The sequence below is a fragment of the Plasmodium inui genome (assembly GCF_000524495.1).
Source record: "Plasmodium inui San Antonio 1 unplaced genomic scaffold supercont1.10, whole genome shotgun sequence".
Classification (NCBI taxonomy): Eukaryota; Apicomplexa; class Aconoidasida; order Haemosporida; family Plasmodiidae; genus Plasmodium; species Plasmodium inui.
The window spans coordinates 247,433-260,185 of record NW_008481844.1 but is presented as its reverse complement, the minus strand read 5'-3'; the positions used below and the strand labels follow the sequence as shown (position 1 = coordinate 260,185).

The 12,753-nt window shown below is 46.9% G+C and overlaps 6 protein-coding genes across 6 annotated transcripts in view; 4 read left to right on the top strand and 2 right to left on the bottom strand.

The window, feature by feature from the left end:
• The window catches only part of C922_02767 (hypothetical protein), a gene marked incomplete at both ends in the record, with an annotated part of 1,761 nt that extends 1,658 nt beyond the window's left edge, over positions 1–103 (top strand). The window contains one exon of the mRNA XM_008818366.1: positions 14–103. Coding sequence (XP_008816588.1) covers positions 14–103 — 90 coding nt within the window. The remainder of the gene's footprint in view (positions 1–13) is intronic.
• A 1,545-nt stretch (positions 104–1,648) lies between these two features.
• Positions 1,649–2,149, top strand: C922_02766 (hypothetical protein; the record flags this gene model as incomplete). Its single annotated transcript, XM_008818365.1, has 1 exon — positions 1,649–2,149. The coding sequence occupies one exon, from the start codon at positions 1,649–1,651 to the stop codon at positions 2,147–2,149; it is 501 nt and encodes a 166-aa protein (XP_008816587.1).
• Positions 2,150–4,070: 1,921 nt separating this feature from the next.
• On the top strand, positions 4,071–5,333 carry C922_02765 (DnaJ like subfamily B member 4; the record flags this gene model as incomplete). Its single annotated transcript, XM_008818364.1, has 3 exons — positions 4,071–4,145; positions 4,217–4,622; positions 4,762–5,333. 3 exons carry the CDS (start codon positions 4,071–4,073, stop codon positions 5,331–5,333), a joined length of 1,053 nt encoding a protein of 350 aa, XP_008816586.1.
• A 1,262-nt stretch (positions 5,334–6,595) lies between these two features.
• Positions 6,596–7,196, bottom strand: C922_02764 (hypothetical protein; the record flags this gene model as incomplete). Its single annotated transcript, XM_008818363.1, has 2 exons — positions 6,596–6,883; positions 7,116–7,196. 2 exons carry the CDS (start codon positions 7,194–7,196, stop codon positions 6,596–6,598), a joined length of 369 nt encoding a protein of 122 aa, XP_008816585.1.
• Positions 7,197–8,458: 1,262 nt separating this feature from the next.
• Positions 8,459–10,077, top strand: C922_02763 (CAMKK protein kinase; the record flags this gene model as incomplete). Its single annotated transcript, XM_008818362.1, has 4 exons — positions 8,459–8,567; positions 8,850–9,361; positions 9,484–9,813; positions 9,994–10,077. The coding sequence occupies 4 exons, from the start codon at positions 8,459–8,461 to the stop codon at positions 10,075–10,077; spliced, it is 1,035 nt and encodes a 344-aa protein (XP_008816584.1).
• Positions 10,078–10,286: 209 nt separating this feature from the next.
• C922_02762 (hypothetical protein) lies at positions 10,287–12,208 on the bottom strand (the record flags this gene model as incomplete). The annotated part of the gene is made up of 4 exons (XM_008818361.1): positions 10,287–10,659; positions 10,882–11,688; positions 11,885–11,970; positions 12,125–12,208. 4 exons carry the CDS (start codon positions 12,206–12,208, stop codon positions 10,287–10,289), a joined length of 1,350 nt encoding a protein of 449 aa, XP_008816583.1.
• Positions 12,209–12,753: the final 545 nt, after the last annotated feature.

Below are 12,753 nucleotides of genomic sequence, written 5' to 3'. Positions count from 1 at the left end.
GAAAGGAACCCAGAAGGGAACCCTGAAGTGCAACCAGAAAGGAACCCAGAAGGGAACCCTGAAGTGCAACCAGAAAGGAACCCAGAAGGGAACCCAGAAATGAACCGATAAATTCGCCTTGAAATGCAACCAAAAGTGTCCCCTGAAGTGAACCCATAAATGCACTCCGAGCAGGTTACGAAGTAGACGAGGGGAGACGTCCAGTAGGAGCCAAACCTCCCGGTGCACCGCGCCCCCGTACCCCACAACAAGGAAGAAGCAGCAGGGAACGAGCAACACGCAACGAGGAAGAAGAAGTAGAATGGCACTGAAGGTACTTCCATTCCCCACAAGGGAACCATCGGGATTAGTCCCGCATGAGTAACTCAGTTGTTGCCGTGTCAAGAGGAGAGCTCTTACCAAAACGGACACCGCGCAGGAGTGCCCTGTGTGGTTCCTGTTACTTCTCTTGCCATTGGTATTACTTCCCTTGTGGTGGATGGTGTGCACGACGGTACGGACATGAAGCCACGAAGAGGGTAACGCGCCATATGATAGAGGGATCGCCCGAAACGGTTCTTCAGAAGAAGCGGAGGGGGTACACCGGGTAAAAACGCTCACAGTGGTTGCCTTGTGTAGGAGAGAATCCCCCCTTCTGGGGCTTAACCCAAATTGGCAATTTCGGCACTTTTTTAGAAGAACCTGGGGAAGATCCTTCTCCACTCCATCACGATGTAAGGGAGCTCCATCCGATCAGGAGCACGCGGGTGTCCCCCCCCAGTCCCGTGCCCAACAACACGACAGGAGGTACATCAATGTAAATATGTAGAAATAAGCACATGTTATATTATTCAAGTGCCCAGTTGCTACACCTGTCCCCTCTTTGCTTTGCTTCCCTTCCCTTTGCTTCCGTTTCCTTTTTTTTATTTTATTTCTTTTTTTTGCTTTCTTTTTTTTGCCTTCTTTTTTTTGTTTGCATCCCAATGTTATCTCCCCCGCTGAGGACAAATTCATAGAAGCAGATCCGCACATAAGTCTGCCATGCGCGATGCGTCTGTCGGGGCGGAGAAAGGTCCTTATGTGGTATATTACCTCCCCCACGGTGTTCTCGCCACGGGGCTTTACAAACCTTAGATGGAATTTTTGAAGAAAAAGAAAAATTACCCCTCCAAATGGTCCGCATCCCTTTTTGCACTGATTCGATTCAGGTGGGAAGGGGGGGAGGGACGCTCCGTTGTTCGTCAATTTGGGGAGGCCACCCAAGGGGACACACCGTTCGCAGAAATTGCCAATACATTTTTACGGGGCCAGCGCTGAGGTGAGAAATGCACAGTGGTACAGTACACGTGAAGGAGGAAGTCTTTAATTCAGCTAAGAGGAAGAGCAGCGGTTAAAAAAAAAAAAAAAAGAAAAAAAAAAAAAAAAAAAAAGAACAAAAAAATAAGCTGCCCATTTTGCGCAAGTACAAGTTACAATCCCGCGGAAGAGTATACTCCCCAAGTGGAAGAAACCGAACAGAGACCACATGTGTGAAAAGATTTAGATGCTGGCCAGATAATTATCACTCCCAAGGGAAGTACTCAACCAGGTAGTCATCCTCTGTGGCCTCTCCCCTCGCCTCCTCCTTTTCTGCTTCTAAAAGACGGAAGCGAAGCGAAAGAAGGGCACCATGCGGGGGTGGGATTACCTCACATTGCTGAAGCAGAGGACGCAGAAATTCGCCCACTGGTACAGAACATCCAGCATAGGTCACCGCAACTTCGTCTGGGTATTCGTTGGCTGTCTCTGTGGATACGCTTATGGCACCCTAGAATATGTGAAGAAAAAGAAAGGCAAGGGCATCTATGCCGATTTAATCTACGTGGACGAATTCATTGTTGATGAGAAGAACATACGGGACTTCGAGAAGAGCTACAACCAGCTGAATATCCACTCCTTTAAGAGCAAAGGATATCAGTACACAAAACTTTTTAAAGCAATCAATTTGAAAAACTCGCCCCTCAGCTACCTTCAGCTGAGGCTCTGGAACAATACAGACTCCTACGAGGCGTATTTGAGAAGCGAGGATATTCGTGGCCTCACAGAAAAGATGAAGAAGCAGTGTCTGTTTCACTCTACCGATAAGTACGAGACGATTGTGGACGACTCCATTGTGCGCCTGATTCAGTAGCAGCCATGTAGGAGATGGAGCAGATGAAGCAAAGGGATGCCCACAGCAGTATTGGCTACTGTATCGTATATTCTGTCTCGTGTATCCTGCCTTCTCTATCTTGCCTCCCTTGTGCTGCCTCTTTTTTTTTTTTTTTTTGTAAGATAACTATAACGCCGCTTTCCTTACGGGGGATAGCCACCGCCACCATAATGTAATACCCGTTTAAATTGGCCAAAGGATGAGATCCCCTTCTCATTGGCACCATCTCGCGGGGGATCCCCTCCATCACAAGTTTTCATCTTTGCTGTCCGTCTCAAATGTGGAGGGGTAAGAAATAAAATGACCCTTCTGTGCAAGTGCGAAGTCGGCATTTTGTGGGCACTTTGATGCCCCCTTTTTGAAACCCTCTTTTTCATGCCCCCCCACGCGACACGTACAGCACATTCTCGTGAGAGGAGACTTACACACGTTATCACTCGTGTGCATACCTGTTGGCATATGCGCATGTAGTTATACCACCTCAATGTTGAGCAAATGTTCCCTTGCAATGGACAAGCCACGACTTCCCCGTGCAGACATGGAGGAGAGACAACCTCAAGTGAGGGCGACAACGCCGATCGGTGCCTCTTCTCCAAAGCCATTTCATGTTTTAACTGCGCTTAGGAAATCCCCTCTTGGGGAAGGTACGTCGGCCGATGGACGCCGATCTGGAAAAAACAGCAAGGGGTAAAAGATAAACGGTCAAATGAAGCGCAAAAGTGGTGCCTAACCTTAGTATGGCGCCTACTAAGCCAAGGCACTACAGGGGGGCACGCACACGATCTAAGCGTACACGTGAGGCTTCGCGCGGGGGAAAGAAAGGGACTCCCAGAGTGTACAAAGGTACGCACCGTAGGAATGTATTTGAGGCAGAAAGGGAGGTACTTCAAACAGGAAGGCACTTCCAACCGGCAGGCAATGCAGAAACGAGGGCCCCGCGGGGCGACGAGTGCGCAACTCCTGGCAGTGCTTTTTTACAAATGCTGCGTAGGTGGGTGGATTTGAAGGACGGATTGATGTATGCCCTTCTCAGCGTAGAATCCTTGCTACGGGATTACGTGCAAGCCGTAGCATTCCCTTTTTATATGCGTGTCCCCGCCGCGACGGCTGCGCATGGTAAGAAGTAGTATATATATCATGCAGCGTGCGCGGACTTCCAGGGGCATGTATACTAATCCATGGCTATATGTATTATATGTATTTCCTTGGCGAATACGGAGTGGCACATACGCATGGCTGATGGGTAAAATATATACCTATCCAACATTCCCGTTTTTTTTTTTTTTTTTTTTTAATTTCATACGTCCCGGTTTTTTCGTTAAAGAAAAAGGATTTTTTTTCTTCTTTTTTTTTCCATTTGGGTAAAATTTCAATGGTAAAAAAGAAAAAAATTTGGAAAAGCTTTCTGGGCGATTTTAAGTGAACCTATTCTACTTTTCTCATTTTGCTTTTCCTTTTTGTGTCATCACTCTGTGGTGTTCCTTTGTGTCATCACTGTGTGGTGCTTCTTTATATCACTCTGTGGTGCTTCTTTGTATCACTCTGTGGTGCTTCTTTGTATCACTCTGTGATGCTTCTTTGTATCACTCTGTGGTGCTTCTTTGTATCACTCGGTGGTGCTCCTCTGTGCCACTCCTTTGGCCCCGTAGAGGGTTCAAATTAAATTGTGAAACTTGAGGAGGACTCCGCCCCCCCGCACGTACATGTGAACGTACACGTCTGTTAGTAGGCATACGTCCAAGCACCCCAGAAGATCTGAAGTTAACTCCCTTTTTTTTTATGTGATCGCAAAATGGGAAAGGTGAGCCGCTCAACAGGAAGAGTTACACTTCCCCAACGTAGTGCGTGTGTGTGGTGGTCTCTCCATCTTATATAGCGACATGGATTAGCCTGCGCTAAAATGAAAAACCGCTTCCAGGGCGTTACAACAAGGCCCAGTTTTAGCGCCCTACTCCCTCACAACAACCACTACTATGTCTAGTAGTACTACTACTGCTGCTATTCTACTGCTTCTACTACTACCACCACTTGTCCCCCTCTCCGCAGGACTACTATTCCATTCTAGGGGTGAGCAAAGATTGCACAACCAATGACCTGAAGAAGGCGTACAGAAAGCTAGCCATGATGTGGCACCCGGACAAGCATAAAGACGTAAAGTCCAAAAAAGAAGCAGAGGAGAAATTTAAAAACATCGCAGAGGCCTATGATGTCCTGTCTGATGAGGAGAAGAGAAAAATTTATGATGCCTATGGGGAGGAGGGACTAAAGGGTTCCATCCCCACGGGTGGAAATACCTATGTGTATAGCGGTGTGGACCCTTCGGAGCTTTTCAGTCGTATTTTCGGCTCCGACGGACACTTCTCCTTCACGACCGGCTTTGACGATGACTTTTCCCCCTTCTCCACCTTCGTCAACATGACTTCTCGAAAGGCCAGACCCTCCACCACCACAAGTGAGTGCTCATTGGAGGGAGCGGGAAGAGACAGGAATCAGCAGGAGGCGGCTTCTACCCTGTGGATGTGCCTACTGTCTTTTCTCTCCTACCCATGCAGCTGCGTTCACCCCCATGTTAACTTCCTCCCCCCCTGCAGACGTAAACAACAACAACTACAGCAAACCCGCGACATTCGAAGTGCCGCTCTCGCTGACCCTAGAAGAACTCTACAGCGGGTGCAAAAAGAAGCTAAAGGTAACCCGAAAGAGATTCATGGGTTCTAAGCCCTACGAAGACGACAATTTCGTAACCATAGATGTAAAGGCAGGCTGGAAGGACGGAACCAAAATAACTTTCTATGGCGAAGGAGACCAACTCTCCCCAATGAGTCAACCAGGCGATTTGGTTTTTAAAGTAAAGACAAAAACACACGACAGATTTATGCGTGATGCGAATAACCTAATATACAAGTGCCCCGTACCGCTGGACAAAGCTCTCACTGGCTTCCAGTTTGTTGTGAAGGCCTTAGATAACAGAGAGATAAACGTCCGAATGGACGAAATTGTTACCCCCCAAACCAGAAAAATTGTATCGAAAGAAGGTATGCCTTCTTCAAAGATGCCCACCACCAAGGGAGATCTTATCGTAGAATTTGACATTATATTTCCAAAACGCTTGACTGGCGAAAAAAAGCAAATGATACGAGAAGCGCTAATTAATACATTCTAAAAAAAAGAAAAAAGGGGGAAAAAATATATTCTACATAGATGTATCGGGTTAGGGGAGGGAACAGGACAGGGATGATGAACAATAAGTAATACCTCTTTGGGGTGGAGGGGGTGGGAGACGATAAGTGCCTCCCTTTTAATTTAGGCTCCCACCCCAAATAGCTTTGCTCCAAAAGGAAACACTCACGTGGAAAGTCGGCGCAGAAGCGGCTTAGAACCGACTTAGAACCCACAGGTGTGGAGAGTCCCAATTGGAACGTTATATCCATTTTACAAGAGCTTCGCGGCCATTGTGATTTATTTGCAGCAGGGCTCCTCCAGTTCGACTAGTCTACGCCGATGGAGGAACTCTCAATTTGGTCTTTCCCTGGCGTGTCTGCGGGGTGTCCCCTCCTCCCAGTAGAAGTGATGCATTGAAAGGCGTAGCAAATGAAGAAGTAGAATTGGGGCCATCCTCTCCGTGCGAATGACACGAATGGGGCAAAATACCCATGTCTGCTTCGAATGCTGACACGCAACGTCATATGGTGCTTCCCACGTATGCACCTGTCACAGCTTCGCAATTGGGACTCCTGCGCGGTGTGGAGTGGACCTGGAGGAAAACGAACATAACGTACAAAGGGAAAGGAAGCGAAAGGAATCGAAATGAAGCGAACCAAACTGATGGAGCGAAGCACGTTGCACCTACTGCCCATTTTTATTGCGCACGTGGAGATGCTGAGCCAGCCCATGTCTTCCCCTCCTGCCTCCGTTCTGCGACCCGAAATTTTGAAATTCCCTCGACTACCTTTTGAATATGCCCTTACACGTAGCCCTTCCTATCGGTCACGCTCATCTCATACAGACCTCTTGGGATGCGTGGCCGAAGCTGGAAATCTAGCTGCTATTTCCTTAACCCTCTTTTGTGTTCACGTTTCATTTTTCATTTTTTTTTCATTTTTTTGTTCATATTTTTTTCCTTTTTTGTTCATATTTTTTTTTTCCTTTTTTTCCTTTTTTTTTTCCTTTTTTTTCACTTTTTTTTTTACCCCTCATTTTGTAATCCACGTATTCATAAACACCTCTGCGTCGCAGTTGCCGCCGCAGCAGAGCGACGTCCGGACGCAGCTAGTCTTTGTACCCATTTGATTTTTCACCTTTTTTTTTTTTAAAGTTTGCCAAAATGCATCGTTCATAAGGGGACAAGTTGGAAGTTGTAAGTTGGGAAGATGGACGGTTGGAGCGAAAAGCCATGCTGCTAAGCCATGTGCTCGCCCAATCCGCCTACCGAATCAGCCGCACATACTGGTCGTAGGACGCGCTCCCGTTGTGCCGGAAAATATCATCTTCGCTGTTCTTGAAAAAGCGGAAAAAACGTATGAACATGTTCAGGGGGGAAAAACGATCCCAGTAGGAAGACTTCAAGGGGTTTATTAAAAGGTCCACCGACAGCACGCCCACCAATCCGAAGTAAACAAATATTCGTAGCGATTCACACTGCTGCTTGAAATCCTGGTAGGTGTACGACTTTTTGTGAAGAAAGTCCATTGCATATTCTACATTTTTGGCGATCTGTTGAGAAGGGGGTGAACAACAACGGGGTTGGTGCCGTGCGGATGAGGATGAGCGAGGGTGATATTGCGGGAATCTCCCCGAGTGGGCACCCCTTGAGGTGGAATGTACGACTGGCCAGAGAGACACCATTCAGTTAATCATTTTTCTTTTCTTTTTTTTCCTTTTTTTCTTTTCTTTTTTTTCTTTTTTTTTTTTCTTCCTTTTTGCCGCCTCCCTGGGCTGTGCGTACCTCCTTTGGTTGGGGACCCCTAACAATATTTCCCAAAAATCTCCTATGAGTAAAAATGCAAAGCTGTCTGGCCACATTCATGTTGGAAGTGCCCATTTGAATGTGACTACGCACCGCAGGGGTATCACTGTCGAGTTGCGACGGTGGGGACGTTCTTCCCCTTTGCAATATTGTTCTGTTCCAAACGTGAGGTGACTTTGTCTTCCCCTGTGCACTTTACTACTTGACGATTTTTTTAATTTGAGAAGACACTTGGTGGACGAATCTGCGAGGGGGACGAATCGGTACATGGAGTAAGTCGCAACCGCTGCTGCGTCGGTTTCGTTTTCATGCAACAGCTTTTTGGTGAGCTGACAGCTGCTTTGGACTCTCCTCAAAATGACTTTTTTTTTTTTTTTTTTCCTTTTTTTCCCACTTGTTTGGCCAGAAACCCGGGAATTTAAACATATGCGGTTCCTGCTGTATGGGTAAAATTTCCTTTTGGTACTCGTTCCTGAAAAACCTACCCAGAGGGGTTTCCAAAAGGGGAAGAAAAAAAAAGAAAAGAAAATTCACATTAACATTAACCGCGTGGGGAATGCATACTTGTTCAAGTATTCACGTATTGCGTCTACTCCTCCCCCCCTTGTGTGGGCTATCCACCAGGGGGTCCGTCCGATCCACATGATCGCATCATAGAGGAATTCTTGCATTGTCTACTTCTCATTCGGTTTGACAATTCACAACTGTTCATAGGACTTTCCGGCACTGCCCCACTCCGCGTGTGCAATGAGAAGACAAGCAAAAAAGAAAAAATAAAATAAAAAATAAGATAAAATGAGAAAAAACAAAATAAAGCTGCGCTTGACTCACCACTCCCTCCGTTTTAGCCAATTCCCAACGAGTTTGTCAAAAAAAATTGTATTTCTTCTTTTTCTACATTTACTTAAGCTTCTTCTTTTTTTCGGCACAGCCATAATACGCCAAAAAGGGGAAGCAAAAGGCGGGGAATATGTAACTGGTTATTCGTGGGAGGTTAATCCTGGCTAGCTATTTGTTATAGATTTTTTTTTTTATTACTTTATTTTCTTTTTTTCAGTTACAAATTTACCATTTCACGCCTGACTGTTCATACATTTCAGTCGTCCCAACTTTGAGAAATACGTGTGTGCGTTGTTCCCCTACGTGGTCAAGCACCTGCCTTTTGTTGGAACAGCCGGCAGGGACACGTCGCGTCGAGTCCACTCGAGTCCAGTCAAATCGCGGTTTGATTCTCCACAGGATGCTGCAAAATTGTCACATTATTTTATACTTCACTGTATTGTACTGTGTTGCATTTACATCTGCGCTGGGGTATGGCGACAATGCGGGAGATTCTGAGGCGGCACGATAAAGTCAGTCCACTGGAGAAGAAAGAGAAGGGTGATCAGTGCTTCCTGAACGATTACCGTGTTGTGCGCACGATCAAGGAAGGTGAGTAAACGTGAGGAAGAGCAAAACTGAGTAATAGTCCATTCCTAAGAGGAGGAAAAGAAACAATTGCGATGAGAAGCGTGCCCAATGTTGGCAAAAAAAAAAAAAAAAAAATTTGAGGCTGGGTGGAAGAACAGCAACAATGCACTGCACATATGCCTGTGTGGAGGGTGCAATTTTTATCGACTCATTTTTTAGTCGTCCCTAATGGGGGCTTTCTTTAATGCCCCTTCATTTCACGACGTAGCCACCGTACAATTTGCTTATTTCCCCCCTTCACAGACAAACTGAGCAAAGTAATTTTATGCGAGCGGGGAGGAAACCTTTACGCCATAAAAAGGTACCAAAAAAGGGTGTTACTCAAACAAAGGGAGCTTCATAAGAAGAGCCACTGCACCCAAGTGGTTGTGCGTTCCAAATACGACGACTTAAAAAACGAATTAGAAATTCTGGCAGACATAAAAAATGATTATTGCCTGACTTGTGATGAAATCATAGCAAATGGTGACGAAATTTATCTTGTGAATAGTTATATGGAGAATGAGGGGATACTCCAATACGATGGGATTTTTTTTGTCCTACGGAAAGATGAGCCATGGTTTGTTCCCCTTCCTGTTGTCAAATGTGTAACTAAGTGTATCTTAAGATCGTTCGTGTACCTCCACAAGAAGAAGAACATATGCCATCGGGATGTGAAGCCGTCCAACATTTTTTGGAGCCGGAGCGCGGCCGTCAAGTTGGGCGACTTTGGTGAGTCCCAGTATATGGCCGACGGGATGATACGCGGTACCAAGGTGAGCCACGCCAGCCGACTCGCGAGCGGTCCTACGCTAACGACATCGGCAATGATTCCACGCTATAACCACCTCCCCAACGAACCCACACTATAACCGCCTCCCAACCGCGCACCCCGCAGGGCACCTACGAATTCATGCCGCCCGAGTTCTTCTCGAGCGGAAAGTGCTACTCCGGAGAGAAAGTGGACATATGGAGTCTCGGCATCTCCCTCTACGCCCTGTTCTACCGCGTTATCCCATTCGTCCAGAAGGAGTCCCTTCTTCAGTTATTCCGAGATATAGGGAGAGGGCACGTGCAGTATCCCCTGGATAGGAATTATTTCTTAAATGAATACAGAAAAAAACAGGTGGCTTCCTGTGGCCATAGTTTGTTAAGCACGGACATCGATTTTTTGAAGAATCTTTTGAGGAGGGAGCCAGGGAAGAGACCCACGTCGGAAGCGGCGCTCGTAAGGGACACAAAAAAGGGGGAATTTTCTCAAAGAGTGCATTATGTAGAGGCATAGCACATAGTTTCTTCTCCTTCCTTTTATGAGCATTATGTACCCTTCGCGCTGCATGCACTTTTCAGCCTGTTGTCCACCAAACGGGCACCTCCGTGATCTCCCCTTTTTTTCTTCCTCTCTCAGAAACACGAATGGCTAAAGGATGTGGACTACGCCTGTCTAGACCAATACGCAAAGGAAATATATAACAAGAGGAAGATGTTATAGCTGCGCGTAGATTACGTTTCTCACCCGCTCGAGCTCTCCACAGTCTACATAGTTGATTCCCTTCATGCGCCTGAGGGAGTCCACCTGTGAGTGATTCGAAAAATTCATATAACCGCAGTGCAACGTGTTGTGCAGATAGAAGCGGGAAGATAGACATGGGTAGATATACACACGTGCAGGTAAACAAGGGCACATGTGCATCCGAACGGTCATGACGCAGAGGTCTCTTTTACCTGGTGGAGGGACGGAACCTTGAATCCATTTTTTTCATACAGGTGCGAAAATTTCACATATCTGAATAGTAGCTTTAGCATCAATTTGTGTGCCTGGGAGTAGATTCCCTTGGGGTCTTTATAAACATCCCTGTCTGTTGGAAGGAAGGCTTCCGCTTGTTCGTGTGCAGCGGGTGAGGGGGCCCCTGCATCGATGGCGCGCTTTATATCTTCTATATGTGTTTGAAAGAATGAGAAAAGGATGCTAAGCGTCTTGGTCACATCGCAGAGGGCGCTCCGAATCTTCTTCATTTCGACGTGGCAGGCGCTTCTGTTGCTGAGCACTGTGCAGTAGTATATTCCGCGTTCGCTACGACGGGGTGGAATGGGGGGTGTTGGTGCAGCGGTGTGGGAGCGGCGTGGAAGCGGTGTGCATACAGTAGTATGAACGTATGGGGCGACCCCCTCACGTAGTGCTAGTGAGACGGACTGGTATACCCCCAGAGAAGCGGTCACGGAGGGGATGACCCCACTCAATTTATTTCAGGGGTCACTCCACACACAGGCACACAGATATATATGCACCCCTTACCTATCATGCTCGCGAATAATATCGTTGTACACTTCCATCGCAACGTCGAATTTCTTCTCCGCGAAAAGCTCGTCTGCTTTCCCTTTTAAAGTTACGAAGTCGACATTATGGTAACGGCAAAGGTTTCCTTTTTTTCCTTCTCTCTCAATGGGAACAGAAATGAAGGGGATGGGATGCATGGATATGTCTGCAAAGAGGTTTATAAACAGTTCTACATCGTCCAGAATGTCGGATTGGTTGACTATGAGCTTCTTCTTGGAGTCGCCATTGGCACGAGCAGGGTTCTTCGAAGTGTTGCCTGTTTTGCTTTTCAGCGCGTCTCCATTGGTGAGGTCCTTTCCTCTCCTGTTCTCATCAAAATCGTACACTTCTTCTATGAGGAAATTATTCCTGTACTGCTTCTTCTCAAAAGAGAAATTCGATACTCCGTCTTTTATCTCAGGTTGACTCATAAAGATAAATGGGTTCGTGTGGTCCGTTTCTCCAAGGTGCATTAGCTCGTCGCTTTCTTTGATACCCCTCTGTTTTTTCATTCGTGTAGCGGTTTCCTTCGGGAGTGGAGTCCCACCCGTGGGGGAGTCATTCTCTACTCGCTTCGCCGAAGAATCAGTCTTCTCTCCGTCCTTCTTTGTGTGTCCCCTCTGGCTACTCTGTTTCTCCCTGTACAGTTGCTCATATTTTTTGTAATTTTCTTCGTCCTTCAGTGCACTATACGCTTCGCAAATTCGATAGTAGCTTTTCAGGTTATCTTTGTCCAGCTCGTTGGCTCTCAGGGCATCTTCGAGGCTCTGCTGGAAGGACCCGATCCTGTCTCACAAGGGGGAGGAGGAAACGGGAAAACGGGCCAATAAAGGCGTGAAGAAGGATTGAATGATGCATACTGGGAGGCATGCAATGTAGACTTTGTGTTCATGTTGACATATCTTCCCTGGATGGGCGGGAAAAATTCCTCCCCGCCAGCATCTCTCTCTGCCCCTCCCCTCTTTCCTGCTTCCGTCCCTACTTGAAGTAAGCCAAAGACCGGTTCGTGTATAGGATGGAGCACTTTGGCATGTATCTTATGCTTCTGGTGTAGTGGAAGATGGCCAACTGCGAAGGGTGGGGGGGAAAGAGATGCGTCAAGTGGATAGTCCCCCATGAGGGGTGCCAACAAGCTCACACACAGTGATGATTCAATTATTGGAGTAGTGGACGTGCTGTAGGAGCGATATGCTTCTTATCCCTCCTGCAGTGGAGCCTTCACCTCATAGTCCCCTTGGGAAAAGAAGACGTTCCCCTGCTCCTTCTCCCTCTCTGCCTCCAGCGCATTCTTGATGTTGTCTTTCATGGCGTCCGCGAAAGGATCTGTACCTTCGTTTCAGTTTTATCACCCTCTCCGCAGTCGCGAAATTTAAAGGGAGGGAAGCGCAAGAAAGAGATGCACTGTTCGGATCTCCCAACAGGAGGATACTCATTTAGTGAGCCATAGGAAGGCATAGGAAACAATAGGAGACTTTCCGTTTTGGTGACGCCCTCCCCCCCCCTGGTGCGTTCAATTTTGTACGTTTACGTGACCGATGATGACAGGTGGGAGAGCTTCAAATAAATCCACGAACATTTCCTACATACCTCTTCCTTTTTAGTTCTTTTACAACCTTGGCGCAATTTCTGCCTGCAGTGGCCCAGATGAGGTAAGCCAACCTAACCGTCTCCGTCGGGGTGGCGCCAACGTGAGCCTTTTGATGGAGAGTCCCACCAGAGAAAGTCGCGGATCCCCAGAAAGAAGAGAGAGAAAAAAAAAATGCGAATCCCTTTTGGGAACTAAAATAAATTAGAAGCTATCTATATGGCATGTAAAGAATCAGGAAAAAAAAAAAAAAGAAAAAATGCTTG